This window comes from Peromyscus leucopus, chromosome 6 (assembly GCF_004664715.2).
Source record: "Peromyscus leucopus breed LL Stock chromosome 6, UCI_PerLeu_2.1, whole genome shotgun sequence".
Taxonomy (NCBI): Eukaryota; Metazoa; Chordata; class Mammalia; order Rodentia; family Cricetidae; genus Peromyscus; species Peromyscus leucopus.
The window spans coordinates 109,147,899-109,164,828 of record NC_051068.1 but is presented as its reverse complement, the minus strand read 5'-3'; the positions used below and the strand labels follow the sequence as shown (position 1 = coordinate 109,164,828).

The 16,930-nt window shown below is 39.8% G+C and overlaps 1 protein-coding gene across 2 annotated transcripts in view; it reads right to left on the bottom strand.

Annotated features, from left to right (window-relative positions):
• Window positions 1–16,930, bottom strand: part of Ppp3ca (protein phosphatase 3 catalytic subunit alpha) — a 290,863-nt gene that overhangs the window by 148,450 nt on the left and 125,483 nt on the right. For both annotated transcript variants that reach the window (XM_028857473.2, XM_028857476.2), the window contains exon 2: window positions 4,630–4,830. In XM_028857473.2, the coding sequence (XP_028713306.1) occupies window positions 4,630–4,830 (201 nt within the window). The remainder of the gene's footprint in view (window positions 1–4,629; window positions 4,831–16,930) is intronic.

Sequence of the window (16,930 nt, the reverse complement as noted above, 5' to 3'; positions counted from 1 at the left end):
GCCCACACGTTACCAGACTCCTCTTCTACAGCTCCTCACAAATTACACAGTAACACCTGTGGTGTGCTTCACAGCGTTGAAGAAAAAGGTGGCACCCTGAAAGTCATAAACTTCTCAAAGAGTTCTAGTCCACTAGTGGGCACAAGGTGGGTCCCTGATAGCTTTTTGTTTTGTTTTGTTTTATCTTGCTTTAGCTCAAAGAACCCAGTGGACACTGTCTCAGAAACTACTGCTATTTAGAAGATGAGAAAGAGTTTGGGTATTGAGTTAGCTATACTTACAAATGTAGGCCATGGCCTTTAGTTAGTTTAATCAGTGCTTTGATGTGTCTATCTTTGGGCAAACATTGTTTCCTGCCACAGTCTGTCCTTGGAGGGCAGCAACCAGCCATTACTCACAAGTGAATAATCATTTATACCACAGGTATACGCCCATCTATTATGTTGAATGTCCAAACTGAGCAGTCACACTAGTATCTGGCTACATATTTTTAAAACAGCATCATGTATCTATTTGCAAAGGAACAACAATAAAACACAACCCAACTTTCAGAAGTCCAAAGAAAAATGATTTTCTTCCTCAAACGCCTCTGACAAGAAAACACACTCTTCACAATTTATCTGCAGAATATGAATTTCCACTCTAATCAGATAATTTAACTTAGGGAAGAGAGCAGGGCTTCTTTAACATGCCCACCATCCCTTTGTCTAGCTTGGGAAACCACAAAGGAAGGCTTGCTTGTGTTTCTAAGTCCGCAGTCCAAATGTCACCCTCCAGGAAGACACAGCAGGATGCTTCCTGTCACTTCTAACCTCTTCAAAATGAAATGTACAACATTTAAAAAGAAGAAATACCAAAAAAGCACAAACCTTGGCATATTTAATCATATATATGTGAATGTGCATATCACACATTACATATTAATCATATATATATATATATATATATATATATATATTCATCCATCTATATATGGATGACTATACAGATTGTCAATAACCAGGACATCACTAGTTCTGGGGGTCAACTCAAATAAGCAAACCATGAGCAAATTGTGGCAGATGTCAGGACCACTCCTCCATACACAGAAAATCCTTTTTATAATAAAAAGCACAAAAGAGATACAAGAAAGCTAAGGTCAGCAAACACTGTATACAGCATTTGCAAATTACAATATTTGCCATTTGCTTTGTTTTGAGTTCTTACTGATCTTCTGTACTTAATGTGGAATTACACACATGTGCACACATGTACCCATAAACATGTGAAATACACACACACATGCCACAATCACACACACACACACACATATATATATACATATGTATATATGTATGTATATATGTGTGTGTGTATATATATATATATATATATATATGAACATAAAAATGAAAAGGAAACACCCTAAAGTCAGGTTTCTTTTGTTTTTTTTTATGTTTTTTTCTTTTTTTGGGGGGTGGGGGGTTTCTAGACAGGGTTTCACTGTGTAGCTTTGGAGCCTGTCCTGGAACTCACTCTGTAGCCCAGGCTGGCCTCAAACTCACAGAGATCCGCCTGCATCTGCCTCCCGAGAGCTGGGATTAAAGGCGTGCTCCGCGGCCACCACCTGGCTTCAGGCCTTTGTCTCCCCAAAACACACTTGTGTCCTCGTCATGTTTCCTCACAGCTTCCCACTACCTGGTCCTTGCCAGAAGAAAGGTCATTCTCTCCTTTCTTCTCTGAATTCTCCCACGTGTTTTCTTTTAAAATGGCAATCAGAATTATATGAAGGATACGTTATCATGAAAATTTTCAAGTATAAACAAAATTGACTTTGCTGATTTAATTATCCAAACAAATAAACTCTTAGTTAAAATATAAATATCTGGCTGACTCAGCTGTCCAAATAAAGTAAAATCTCAGAATACAACAACCATACACCATAAAACATTACCAAGACGCCTCTTTCCAGAAGTATTGGTAGGAGAGGCTTTCTGGACTTTGGAGTATTTGCAGGGACTTTATTGGTTGACTATTCTTTATCCAAAACCCTGAAAGCTGACATGTTCTGGTTTCTTGAATATTTGGATGGTCCCCTCTTAGAAGGCTTCAGATTTAGGAGGATTCTAGATTCCAAGTTATAGCTATTTCACTTTTATTCCAAAACATGAAGAGAAGCTTCACGATTTTCTTGATCAGTATGCTCTGTTCTTCTTTTCTAATCTGCCCATATGTAAACTTATGTTCAGAAAGTCATGTGTTGGAGTTTGTTCCTTACCGTAGCTGCTGTGGTCTGAATACTTAGGTCTCCCCCAGGTCCTTGTGTTGAAATCTAATACGCAATTTGAGAGACTCAGGAAGGCTGCATGAAAGCGACTCCACGGCTCTTGTAAATGGACTCTGTGTCTATAGACTGAGGCCCCTGCCCTCAAGCTTCTCCCATGAAAGGACACAGGGGAAGCCACTGTCTGTGAACCAGGGAACAGGCCCTAACCAGGAGACAGTAAATCTGCCAACACAATGATCTCGAACTTCTCAGGCACTGGTATTATGAAAAATAGATTTCTGTTGCTTATAAAAGAGTTGGCTTTGGATAATTTTGTATAGCAGCCTAGGCATACAAAGACACTGGCTTTCTAGTGAATTAAACATAAAAATGTTTTCTCCCCTTTACCTAAATGTTAGAATAAGTCCTTTTTACCCACCTTCTTTGCCACTATTATTTTATCTTTACATTCACCTACTGGAGGTTCTACAAGATCCTGCCTTCATTACAAAATACAAACATCCCTCCATGAAAAGCTGTATACTGGCACGTCCCCATACCTATTTTTGTACTGACTACAAGGCTTTCCTCCCCTCATGTAAAGTTATAGGTAATTGATTAAAGATTTCAACACATCTTCATATCTTGTCCTGAAAATTACTAAAAGGTCCCCTGGAATCTCTGCAGAGGAGCCAGGTAAGCTCTTTATGGAATCAAGCGTCTTTATGGACAGCCTTGAGGCTACTACATAAAGGATTAGGTCTCCGGGATAAAACCTCAGGAGCCCAGTTCTTCCACAATTTTCCTGTGTTTTCTTCTAGGACTGAGCCATCCCAGAAAACACATTACCCTAAACATTTATTGCATGTTTCATTCCAGCTATAATTATCACCTCCATGAACACCTACTGCATTCGTGAATTTAACATGAAATCTTCACTGGAAGCTGCACATTATCATGTGAAAGGGAGAAAAAAATAATAAAATATCATATCATTTGTTCTTATTGGGTTACAAATAAATGTAATCATAAAGATATTATCCAATGCTTACACATGATCATTAAAGTGTAGAAGGCAATTATAATTAAGTTTTAAGATAATTCTGCTGCTATGGATTCTTAACTAGCATTTAAAAACTAATTTTATTTCATCATATTTTCAGAGTTTCAGCCCTGGAGAAAGCCAAGCACCACCATGTCCTTGTATCATTAGGAGGAGATAAGACCACACTCCCTCGGATAATATGGAAGCTGGGGCTTACTCTGGGGTGCACAGGGTAGGTTTATGGCTTGATTTAGTGACAATAGCCCAGTACATGGTTACTCCCAATAGAACAAATGCTTTCTGCTGTCTAACACTGAAACTGCTAACCAAAAATAAACTATGCATGATGTCACTTTCTTGGGACCGGGTATCCTGAAGGACTTTTCAATCAGCAAAGGCCTATTCTGATGCTCAAGGAAGCTCATCACTGTGCAAACAGTCACATTCAAACAAGCTCTTCAAGAACGACAGCAAAAGCATAAGAATACTCTAAAGATGAAAAACACAAGTGTATATGAAACACTTTCAATGTCTCCTTTCTTCCAAATATTCTGCCTTGAAATGTTTTTCCCTTGTGAAGTTAAAAATATTTTTTTAAAAAAATAAATATTTTTAGCTCCACTGAAAATAAAAGCCTATACACTCAGCAAACTCCATAAACAGTATATCAAACTCTCTAGGTATTAGATGCTCTGTTTATAATAAGATTGAATTTTTATGACACAAGAGTAGCATCCTTACAACAAATACATCTCTTTCTAAGAAAAGTGACAGAGCAAAAGCATCTAGGAAGTAAAGCCTAGGCAAAAGACAGTGGAGGAAGGAGCCCACACTGGCCTCCTTAGTCAAGTAGTGCTTCTCCCACTTTAGTGTGGACCAGGACTCAGAGGACTTAATCAAAACATAGAATGCTGGGCCTGACCCCAGGGACTCAGAGCCTGAGAATTGACATTTGAACACATTCCCTGGTGCTGACGAGAGTATGCAGCCTGGGGATCATCCTCAAAGCACCATTCACTCTGTTTCACTTGGACACGGCCACCACCTCTGTGGGAGGCTGAGGTTACGTTGTCTAACCTTGCCTTGTGGTAGGGTTTCTGCTGACAAAACACGGCCAATTAGTTATACCTACAGCAATAGTAACTCAATCTTGTAGACAATTAGTGAAAATAAAAAATATTTCTATGCACAGACAATATTAATCCCTTAAGGATGCCCAGATTCAACAGTAGAAGCAGATGATGTGTAAGGTGTCTGAAGGCTCACTGGGAGGTAGGATCTTTGACTGACTGTTCTATATAGTGGTTGGTGTACCTTGGCCTCCATGGTTGGGTCTTACCTGTGACTGGGGCATCGATATCCAGCAAGTTTTTTTCCTGTCGAAGAATCGAAGCACCCTCTGTTATTATTCTCAAGGCGACACTTTCTTCCAGCCTGCCCTCCTTCATGAGATGTGCTTTTAAGATATCCACACGAGGCTTCCCGTCATTATCAAACACTTCCTTTGCTGTCAGCCGGTGACTTGGCGGAAATGGAACAGCTGAAAGAAGAGAAGTCCAAAGGTTACTTACTACATTAACCAAAGCACAGCCACAACAGGCTGCCGACTACCGAGTAGGCACTCCATCACTAACCAGCTAATGCTGTCTTTAGTACATTCTCCAATTAAAAAGCAATCAGGGTCTGTCAAGAATTAAAGACCGCCTTCTTCCTTTGATTCGAGAAATAATTAGTGGCCATGGAAAAGGGGCTTATGATTCTTCTCAGTCAATACTATTGTTTACATATGAAAGATCGTGACTGAGTTTATTTAATCTCTAAAAAGAAAACTTCCTGTTAGGCAATCACCAATTCCATAAATCAAAACAGATCCTAAACATACGTTTAAAATCCACCACAGCAGAGATGGTTTCGCTCCGCTGGGACCAATGCAAGGGATAAGGCAACTCGACACGTTTGTCTGTTCCAACTGAAGTCCCATCTCTGAGTCCAAGCCCTACTATTAACTACTCACCATTATAGGAAAGAACAGAAGTTTTAAAGCAAAAGACACAAAATGAACTGAAACTTGAGCAGGAAGGTCAAATTTACATTTGAAATTATGTCAACAACTCAACCCATAACACATCTGCCACACAAGCTTGAAGACTTGGGTTCAATCCCCAATACATATTTCCAAAAGGCCATGCACAGTGGTGATGCATGCTTGAAATTCCAGCACTGGGGAGGCAGATTCTAGGGTTCCGTGATGACTATCCAGCCACCTTAGCCTAACCCGTGTGTCTCAGGTCCCAGTGAGAAACTAAATCTCAATATGCAAGACTGAGAACCTCCTGAGGAACAACACACACACACACACACACACACACACACACACACACACACACACCATATCACACCACACACACATCATTATGAAGAGTGAGGAAAGAACTAGTGTCGTAGCTCGATAGGTAAAGTACATGCAGTGTAAGCATGAGGACCCACACTAGGATTCCCTAGTATCCACAGGCAATGCCAGGCTTGGTCATTCACCTGCAGGAGGTGGCAAAGAGAAAGGCAGATCCTTGGAGCACAAAGGCCAGCCAATCTAGCCCAAAGGGCAAGCTCTAGGTTCAGTGAGTGATAATATCTCTCAAAATAGTAAGGTGAAGGGGGACAGGCAGATCCTTGGAGCTCAAAGGCCAGCCAATCTAGCCCAAAGGGCAAGCTCTAGGTTCAGTGAATGATAATATCTCTCAAAATAGTAAGGTGGCGGGGGACAGAAGACCCTGGCATTGGCCTTTGGCTCCCTCAAGCATGTGTACACATATGCAGCCACATGCACACTGTATACACAGATACAAATATGAACACACACATATATACATAAACACATTTTTAAAAGGAAGACACAATATAAAGTCAGACAAAAACAATCAGGAAAACATCATGAAGACAAATATTATGATTGCTTAGGTAAAAGAAACAAACAAAAAACTCGGTCCCTCGTCTATCTATCCTGTGCATCTGTACAGTGAACATTTCTCTGGTAGCAACCTTCATCCTAACATCTGTTGAGTACCTGCCACATGCTCTCTCTGCCCTCATGGATTCACCAAGCTCCGAGAGGTGCCAGGACATTCAAAGATCCACTGTCAGAGATGGGTATCATGAGTTCTAATAAGCAGGCCATGAGCTGCTCTAAAAACTCATTACTTGTCTATTTCATACAAGAATGCATCCATTGGACAACTCAGGTCCATTGGCATCATCAACAGAACTTGCCTGTGTCACCCCACTATGCCGTATTCCTAAGGGCATCTTCATTAGGACCCTTCACTCAGCAAAAACACTTGATTTCCAAACAAGTAAACAAGAGAACTGTTCTCCTACTGTACAACATACTGCCTCAAAGAAGCAAGACTCATGTAGATACACGACAAGAAATGTGTGCCATCTAACAGCATACTCTTGTTACCAGGATAAAATTGTAAAAACTTAAAAAAAAAAAGAACAATGACCAGAAAATAAACTTTTCCATGTGGATGCAGTCATGGCTTTCCTCACAGTCTAACCATTACACACATCTGACAGAGCCGGAGCAATGAAGAGTCAGTGGTAGACTCCATGGATGACCAGGAGGCTTTTGTGCCCAGACCAGTGCACATGGGTATAAACCTTAGCTCTGAACTCTCAGCTCTATGACCTTGGAAAAGTTAAATAGCCTCCTCTGGCTTCAGTTACCTCGCCTGTACAGTGGGATTATGTCCATCTGCAGAGTGTTATAATAACTAAAGTAAATAGTAAGAATGGCAACTAACAGTTACAGCGCTGTTATTCTATGCCAGGCACTGTGTGGGTAATAAAATCAGACACAATGGGAAACTATAAGACTAATAAAGCATATGTACATGTGTTTATGTACAAACTCATGGGGTCCCCAGCAGTAATGTGTGGGAGAGAACTGAGGTTCAAGAGTATTAAGCAATTTGCCCAAGATAATCACCTAGTGATTTATGTGTAAACTGACTTTAAACCTAGGCAGTCTGATGCCAGGATACTCATGTTAACAATAACTATACTACTCCCCCAAAAAGTACTCAAGACAACACATACTCATTAAAAAACAATCAGTAGATCATGTTTCAGAACTGAAATTCTGAGGCGAGAGATGCTTCTTGTAGATTAACAGTTTTCCTGTAACAAATCAGTCTTTATTTTCAAAGGGATATATTGAGCTGTTCTGCAACAGGCAAAGCAGGATGTCAGTGCATAATCATTCCTCACAGAAGGGAGAAAAGGAGGATATCATGGAGCTTAGAAATCCTGTTGCCATTGGTTCGTAGTCCTCGCCAATATTTCTTGCCTGAATGTTTGTTAGGAAAATGTGGAGGGCCAGGGTGATAGTTCCAGCAGAGCCTGGAAAAAGCCTGAGTGTGATCAGGAGCACCAGGCAGGCACTCCTTCATGGAAGGATCCATCAAATTCACTGGCCTGCCCGCCAGCCTTGCAGTGAACTGCAATCAGTGAGCTCCAAGTCCCAGTGAGAGAATTTCTATCTGAAATGACAACGTGACCAGTTCCTAAGAAATGACACCAGAAGTTGAACTCTGCCCTCCACAGGCACTCAAATATGTGCACACATCCAGAAATAAAGAAAGCACAGAGACATTGCAATGGCCACATTTCTTTTTTGAGACAGCATCTCACTATGTAGCCATGCCTGTCTCAAATTTGCAGAGATCTGCCAGCCCCTGTCTCCCGAATGCTAAAAGTATGTGCCATGACACACAGCAATAACTATCTTTCATAACCTGAGACTTTATGCATGTTTTGAGGTTCACAGATCTCTTTCTTGTCATTTCTCAAAGTTAATTAGCCATAAGTCAAAGGGACATCTGATAGATGGAAGGGTGTAGAAGGGGAACCGTCAAAAAGATCCTTGGCGTTATAGGCAAGAGCTGGTTTTTAAAATAAATATCATTTCCCAAGGTGCAAGTTAGGCGATTGTGAAGGTTTAAGTGGTTCTGTGAAGCTGTCACACAAGATGGATAGGCACACAGGAGGGAAGGAGGGAGCCCGTCAGGTGGAGGAAAGTGATGACCTCATTAAACTAATGTAGAGCAAAGGACTCAACCTGAAAGCTGCAAAACATCTAAGATGAGGCACAAAGGAAGAAAACCTAGGACAGTCTCCTCTTCAGAATTTGACTTTCTCTCAGACCTCAGACCTGGGCTCTCTCCGTAGCCAAGACCAGGGCAACAACAGATTTTCCACACGTCATTGCAACATTTTTACATTTTATCTATTATTTGTGTGTGCACGCGTGTGTGCATGTGCTCTCGAATGCACGTGCACACCCATACACTCGCAGAAAGTCCAAGCACAGCTTTGTTGAGTGGGATCTCTCCTTTATTCTATACATGGGTTCCAGGGATTGAACTCAGGTTACCCTGCTTGGCAGCAAGGGCAGTTAGCTACAGCGCTTGGTTGAAGTAAAGCTACCCTTTCTGAGATTGAGGTGCTGTTTCCGAACAAACAGCATCAACAGGAGGAGGAGGGAGAGGAAAACAGCCAATAGGAGGTCCTGTTTCCCATTGGCTGAGAGGAACACTGATATGCCCTGGCCTCTCAGCAGGTCAGACAGATGGCAAGGCCTGTAGGAGGCAAGCTGGGCTGCCAGGATGCCAATACTGATACGAAGAGAGGCTGAAGGCCAAGGAGAAGTTTTCCAGAACAAAAATAAAGAGTGGACTAATATTTGTGTATTTGTGCACCTTTTGGCTTCACAGGAAAAAAAATACCAGCCTTCCAAAGGTCACATTTATTTGCTTTCTCTCTTCACCTAGAGCCCTACATGGAGACCTGTGCCAAATGTTGAGTAAAAACTATTTGGACCAAAGAACCCCATGTGCTTGGAAAATATTTTTTCCCCATTAACTCATTGTGAAAGTGTCTATGCTTAACATAATAAACTTGGAGTTCTCCCTCCTTCCTTTACTTTGAATACTGCAGTCAAGTGCTTTCTCTGATACGGGTTAGACCTAGAGAAGCGAAGTTTCTGAATGCTACTAAAACTTATCAACAGCTACTGTAATTGAACTAGGTCTTCCTGAGACATTTTTTTTTCTATTTTCATTTTTATGTATTTATTTATTTTTGGTTTTTCTAGACAGGGTTTCTCTGTGTAGCTTTGGAGCCTATCCTGGAACTCGCTCTGTAGACCAGGATGGCCTCAAATTCACAGAGATCAGCCTGCTTCTACCTCCTGAGTGCTGGGATTAAAGGCGTGCGCCACCACGTCCAGCAACCATTTTCTTATACTTGCCTTAAATGCAGAATAATCTTTTTTTTTTTTTTTTGGTTTTTCGAGACAGGGTTTCTCTGTGTAGCTTTGCGCCTTTCCTGGAGCTCACTTGGTAGCCCAGGCTGGCCTCGAACTCACAGAGATCCGCCTGGCTCTGCCTCCCGAGTGCTGGGATTAAAGGCGTGCGCCACCAACGCCCGGCCTAGAATAATCTTATAATACGTCTTAGAAACACACTACAGAGAAATGAGAACATTAAGCTTTCTCTAATTTCACCATATCTTTAAATTAATAACATGACAAATACTAGGTAAAACGTGGGATGAGGGATGACGAAACTCTTCCATGACTAAGATAAAATTGCTTTTAAGAACAATTTTGTGGACTGCGGTCATGTTCTCCTGTCACAGACGGAGGGAGCCTGGTAGGCCCATCTCCAATGGTCAAAAGATGTAAGTGTTTCTTTTTCATGTGACAATTCCACCAGAGCTCAGCTGTATGATAGGGAGAAATGTTTTCAGTATAGGCATCTATGGAAGCTGCTGTCAGTTTTGCATTCACTAGCAAGAAAGAGCAAGCCAGAAGATTCAGGAGCAAGAGTACTCACAGCCCCGTGTCCAGCTGATTACAAGGACCACACTTCAAAAATATCCACCAGTTTCTTCCTGAGTTTTGAATTAACTGGATCCTAAACAAACCACTATTGGGTATCAGCAGCCATTTGCAATCTCTTGCTTCTTGTCCAGTCCTGGTACCTACACTTTCTGTTTCTCATGTGTGAGACCATTCACCCACTGAAGGGATCCCCACTATGCTACAGGAAACAACTAAGCATCGCCGTCATGGTAACAACTTCACTGGAAAGAGGGATGGGTTTCTGCTGCAGGACTTCTATCTCGAAAAGTTCATAAAATGGTGACAAGAGAAAATCATGGATTTAAGAGAACTTTCTGCCCAGTGACTTTTAACCCTTCAAGTGGTATCACACCTGAAAACCCCAACACCACAAACTCCCAAAGGATAAAGGGCCTAACCCCAGGGAGCATGCTTGCTCCTCTACTCCCACAGCCAAATCCTAAGGATGTTGAAGTTGGAGATATGACTGACTCAGCAGTGAAGAGGACTTGCTGCTCATCCAGAGCACCAGAGTCCAGTGCTCGGAATGCACAATGAGCATCACACAACTGCCTGCAACTTCAGACCCAGGGGATCTGATGCCCTCTTTTGAAGATGACGCATGAAGGCATTGCATATAGAGACAAGCAGGTCCACACACATACACATAAATAATAAAACTCCTTAGGCTTCTACTCTATTCTCATTTTTATGTATAGAACATATGAACGTACTTATCTTTAGTTCTTGTAGGTAGGTATTGCTGTACCCAGACATTTTGCATCCTAAGCACAGGCTCCATCTCCAAGTTAACTCGTTACCCTTTGTTTACGGATCATAAAAGCAAACTAGAAGATGTTCATTCAACACTGACTCACTAACACTAAACAAGAGTAAAGTAAAATACAAACACAGGATGAGTTTATCCATCATCAAAAGGTTAATCAGTGGTCAAACTAGTAATGTCATCAAGGCATTCTGATTTCTACATCAGTCTCTTGACCTTGAGATGGGCATTGCTTACCACGATACTGATAGTCATAGGCATTGGAGACTGGAACTAAGACATGCTGGAAATCTATAATAAGCCCTGTATTTAGAAGATATAGCATGTGTTTGTGTGCATTTATCTTAGATACTTTCCCATCACTGTGATAAAACACTCTGGCAAAGCAAATTAAGGGAGAAAGGTTTTATTATTTGGGCTTACAATTATAAAGGGATGCAGTCCACCCTAGCTGGAAACACACAGCAGTGTTTTGTGTGTGTGTGTGTGTGTGTGTGTGTGTGTGTGTGTGTGTGTGTTTGTAAGATCTCTTTAATATTCATATTTATTTAATAGTAATGTTTATTTAATAACTTAAATATAATTCATTGCTAAAATCCATCCTCCCTATTTCTTCTTACTTTTTAAAAATGCAGCTACTAGAACATACAAAATTACACACCACATGCACAAACACTAAACAGGCATTTGTAGGCATTGCTCTCACATATTTTCTTCTTGCTCTCCCTCCTTTTCAGGATCACAAATCATATGCAAGAACTCTTAGATAATTTAGAGGCACTATTTTTGTATAAGAATCCCTAGAAATATTAGTATGAAGGCCAGATTGATACCCACTGGTCTACATCATCAGCAAAAACATATAGAATGCCAGCTCCCTTTGTCTCCCCACATTTACTCCTGCTGCTAACAAACACCATACCAGTTGATGAAAAAGAGCAGGTGAGATGTCGTTGCAAGTCCAGACATGTTTGTCTCATCCCTCTCTAAAACCAGAACATGCACATGAAGAGCCCTTGTCCCATAATTCATGGGGTGACTCTGCAAAAGGGCTGTCAAAGATACTTGGGTCAGTGCATGCTAAGAAAACAGCTTAAGGATATCACATGTCCGACACAACTTAAAACACATTCTGGCCTGACCTCCTTAGACTGGCACTCCAATCTTGTGGGCATCGGTGTGTATGTCACCAACCTCTGTTCTTAATCAAAGGCTGGCAGAAGAGAAAGACGAGGCTATCCGAGGGGACACGGGAAGGGCAGTTCACATTTCCTGCTTGCTCAGTCATCAATCCAATGCACCTGACAAAGTCAAGCTGCTCTCAGAGCCAGCTTCCCCTTTTCCAAGAGCTTATTCAGACACAGACGGTAAGAAAACAACAGGCGAACTACACTCACATGGGCAGGCAGGTTTGTGACCTTTGAGTCTTTTCTCCCTAACCCCTAAACAACCTTACAATGTCAACTGCAAACAGGACATTCTTTAAGAAACATGAAAACCGGCCACTGTGTTTGTACTTGTTTTTTAAAATTTGCTTAGACTTTGAGCCTGGTTATAAATTATACCCTTTGGGCAATGCAACTTCCAAAGTCAATATATATGTGGAGTTGTGTCCCCTTGCTTCTGATGACAAAATAATATTAACTACCTAATCAATCATAAGAATCTATGGAACACTTAGGCATTACCTATGAGGCCAGTCAGTGTGGAGGTTGGGGAAAAATGAGCACCAGACAACTGAATTGTCTGACACAGACTCAAGAGCTGACCCTGTGGTGTGTTGTAGTTTTTGTTGGAGACATTGAAAAAAAACGTTAGAAAGCAAAACGAAAGAAGAAATGAAGAGGCAAGGAGAGAGCAGGTAATAAGAATTACAAAGGTCCCTTCTCTTGTTGAAAAATTGTAATTGTGTCCTAATTTTTTGGTGAATCTAGACTAAAATATTCTGATTTAAGGTAATAATACAGTGAACTTTGTTGAGTTTGGCTATTTGAAAACAAAAAATGCCAGTTAATGTACATAAAAAGTAGCTCTGCTGCTGGTCACCACACAAGATCAACACATGAAATATGATCCCAATCAGAATAAAGAGGGAAGGGAAGTGAAAGGGGAGGTTCTCAGGACATCAAGCTATGTTTTGGGTTCTCATGCTGAGTGATATGACCTAACTTACATGGAGGGTTAAACAATCCTCAGTTTATCTGTGTATGGAGTGTGTGTATACAAAGGTAAACCCTTACTAGGGGAGAAAGCTAGACTCAAAGAACTACACAAACGTCCTTAATAGGGCTCTACTTGAATCACTCATACTGACGCTTCTCACTTGGCTTGTTTGAAAGTATCAGGCTTTCACCGGCGATATGAATGTCTGTTAAATCAAAATATGCATGCCTAAACATCCGGTCTTATTTAAGATTCAAAAGAACAGGTCCTCCATGAACCTTTAAATAAAATGTCGACTTAGTAATGCCGTGTGTTTTTGATGTTCCTACTGCTATTTTGACCTTATCCATCCTCAACAAGGTCCTCTTCACCCATTTCCTGTAAGGACCACCCACAGGGCCTGAGACTTAAAATATATTCAGTCAATACACATCTATCCAGATCACTCCTCTAGCAAATTGAAGACCTCCTTCAGTTTTCCTGGCTGTTGACATGCAAATACAGCACAATGGGGTTTATGCAATATCTTAAAAGGGTTCACAAAGGGGTACAATGGTGCTCAAAGCATTTATTAAAATAAGCAATTTTCCTTTTCCCTCTGGCTTGCAAACTATACATTATAAACAGTACATTTTGAACTCAATTCTAAAAAATTTTACAAGCAATTTAGAACAATTCTTTCAGGGTAAAAATAGACCAGCAGAGGAGAAATGGAGCGGGGGAGGGGGAGGACAACACATAATGATAACAAATGTATAAGAATGTCACAATGAAACGTATTCCTCTGTATGCCAACCAAAACTTAATTTTCCATATCAGGTACTAAATAAAAGAATTACAATTTCAACCAAAAATGAATAATTACAGAAAATGAGCACAAGAACACCATAAAGTAATACTTATGTAGTTTGAATTTTAAAATAACTTTCATTAAAATATGACTATTTGTGTCTAATACTAATCCTTCATGTGTATTTTTGTGTCTGTGTCCTCAACACCATGGCCTAAGGACACAACAAGTGACAATCCACACGGACTTTATTTGCAATTTTGAGGGGTTTTATTACAAAACAACTTTAACTTTTAATTACTATGGGCAGTTTATTTCATTAAAATTGCAAACGGCTTACACAATAAATTATGTAATAATGACTCAACATCATTCTTTTATGAAAAAAGTATAGCTGAAAGCTTGTCTGTGTCCCACCTGGTCCGCAGCCGCTCACACCCAAGTAAACACACAGAGGCTTATATTAATTAAAACTGCTCAGTAATTAGCTCAGGCTTACCACTGACTAGCACTTACACTTAAACTCAGCCCATTTCTGTTAATCTATATGTCGCTATGTGTGCCGTGGCTTTGCCTGTGGGCCATTACATACCGCTTCCTAGATGGCAGGCTGGTGTCTCCTGATTCAGCCTTCCTTTTCCCAAATTCTGTTTGCCTGCTTATCCCACCTATACCTTCTGTCTGGCTGCAGGCCAATCAGCATTTTATTAAACCAGTATACAAAAACATCCCACAGCAATAAAAGACCTATTATAGTGGTTTCAAAAGATTTCAGCATTGCTGAAAAACTTAACAGTGAACTAGAATTTTTTATTGTTAATAAAATTTATATACACAAGACCAATGACTTGATATGTCTAGTTAATCGATTACAAATTATTTCATATATGGATATGAGCAAATCAAAATATATTTGTTGATTTTGAAATATTATATGGATTTTCTTTCTTTCTTTCTTTCTTTCTTTCTTTCTTTCTTTCTTTCTTTCTTTCTTTCTTTTTCTTTCTTTTTTTTTTTTTTTTTTTTTCCAGAGATGGGGCTTCTCTGTGTAGCCCTGGCTGTCCTGGAACTTTCTTTGTAGACCAAGTTGACCTTTGATCTGCCTACACCTGCCTCCCAACTGCTGGGATTAAGGTGTGTACCACCACCATCACCCCTGGCTTTTGTTTTCTAATTTAATAATTTTGAATAAATATTAAATGTTTTAATAAAGACTGAAGCCAAATTAGATTTGTTAAAAATAAAATATATAATTGAGAAGTTGTTCTTATAAGCCTATGCTACAGTGAGTTTTAAGATGTTTAATATGTGAATTCATTTATATCATGAAATAGCCCAGCTACATTGGATCTTAGTCTTAAGTGAAAAAATTACAGAATATTTTAGCAAATGGTATTTATATTCATTTCTAGAGTAGCAAACTTCAAATAATGCAAAAAAAAAAAAATCTCTGCACTGAGATGAGTTTAAGGAGAGAAACTTTTTTAATTTCATTTATTTTAGGACCTGAGAGCTGACTCAGGAAGTAAAGGGTATACCACCATCCATCCAGAGGACCTGAGTACAATCCCCAGGACCCACACGGTAGAACTGACAGAAGGGAGTCCTCCAAATTGTCGTTTGACCTGGGTACATGTACTATGGCGCGCGCACGCGCGCACACACACACACACACACATACACACTGGCACACGCACACTAAACTTAGAAAAGAAACTTAGTTTCAGACTTTCCCCTTTATGTTTCTGTAGACAAATATGTCACAGAAGGAGGTTAAAACCATGAAATAAACAAGAAAATGTACTTTAAGACAAGGTGAATTTATTTCCCAAAGGAGTAAGTCCCTTGAGCATGGTAATTACCCCTTAGAAATGAAGTCTGCCTGGGATTCTGAAACTTGATTTAACCCAGTGCATGCTTTACCATGTAGAAATCCTCAACTCAACAACTCAAAACATGAACCAGGAGTAAGAGTTTGCCTAAATTAAAGTTAAAAACAGTAAAATTTAATATTATATTAAATATCTAATAAAGATGAACTTTAGAAATCGTTAAAATAAAAATAGATATTTCTTGTAACATGATATGAAAATAAAATCTGTCTCCACACAGGATGCTCACATTCATCACAAAACCTCAAACACCATACCTTTTCTATGACATCATGATTACCTACTAGCCCAATACTCAGGTATTAAAACATCTACAAACATCACAATTTTTAATGAATAAATTTCTCTTGTTTGAAAGGATCTTGAAAAATGTCCCCAAATGATAGAATCAATTCTAAGCATATTTAAGGATGCCACTTAGTTACTACTTTTGTATATATATGTATCTATAAATAATTTCATAAATAAAACCATCATAGAACGTTTTTAAAAATGCATCACAGAGAAGAAAAGATTGAAATAGTTTGCCTCATCACCACTCTCCAGAGAGCTAAGCACAGAGCTAAATCCCCAAGTGAACCTGATTCCCTCCTACCCTGCCTTGGCCAACCCTCCTCCCAGGAGGTTCTGTAGCAGCTTGTAAGAAAACAAGGGCCCTGAAGGCACCTCCATGGGAGTACTGCTTACATTGCCTTCCTCAGGTGACTAAACCTTAGCTCATCTATTTCATCTGGGCTATTTCTAAGAATCACTCATTCAGACGAGAAACAGAGCATGCAGGAGGCCTCAACTGTCTCATTTTTATGCATATACAGATTTAAACATTAAGGTTTTTTAATTGATATATCCGACAATAAAATCACTAAATTATTTTCCTTTATTCCATTCATCCATATTCTTTTTTTTTTTTAATCATTGAGACAGAAAGTGAGAAGTTTATTGGTAAAATTGAAACTGTCTACATTCCCAGCCTTATGCAGGTACACCTTGTACATTAAAAACTTTGAAAGACTGAAGAAAATAGATTGTTAAAATTATAATGCCATGTGAAAATTTATAAGTTACACAAAGGAGTTAGCCAAGGAGTCAGTAGGTCATTGCTGC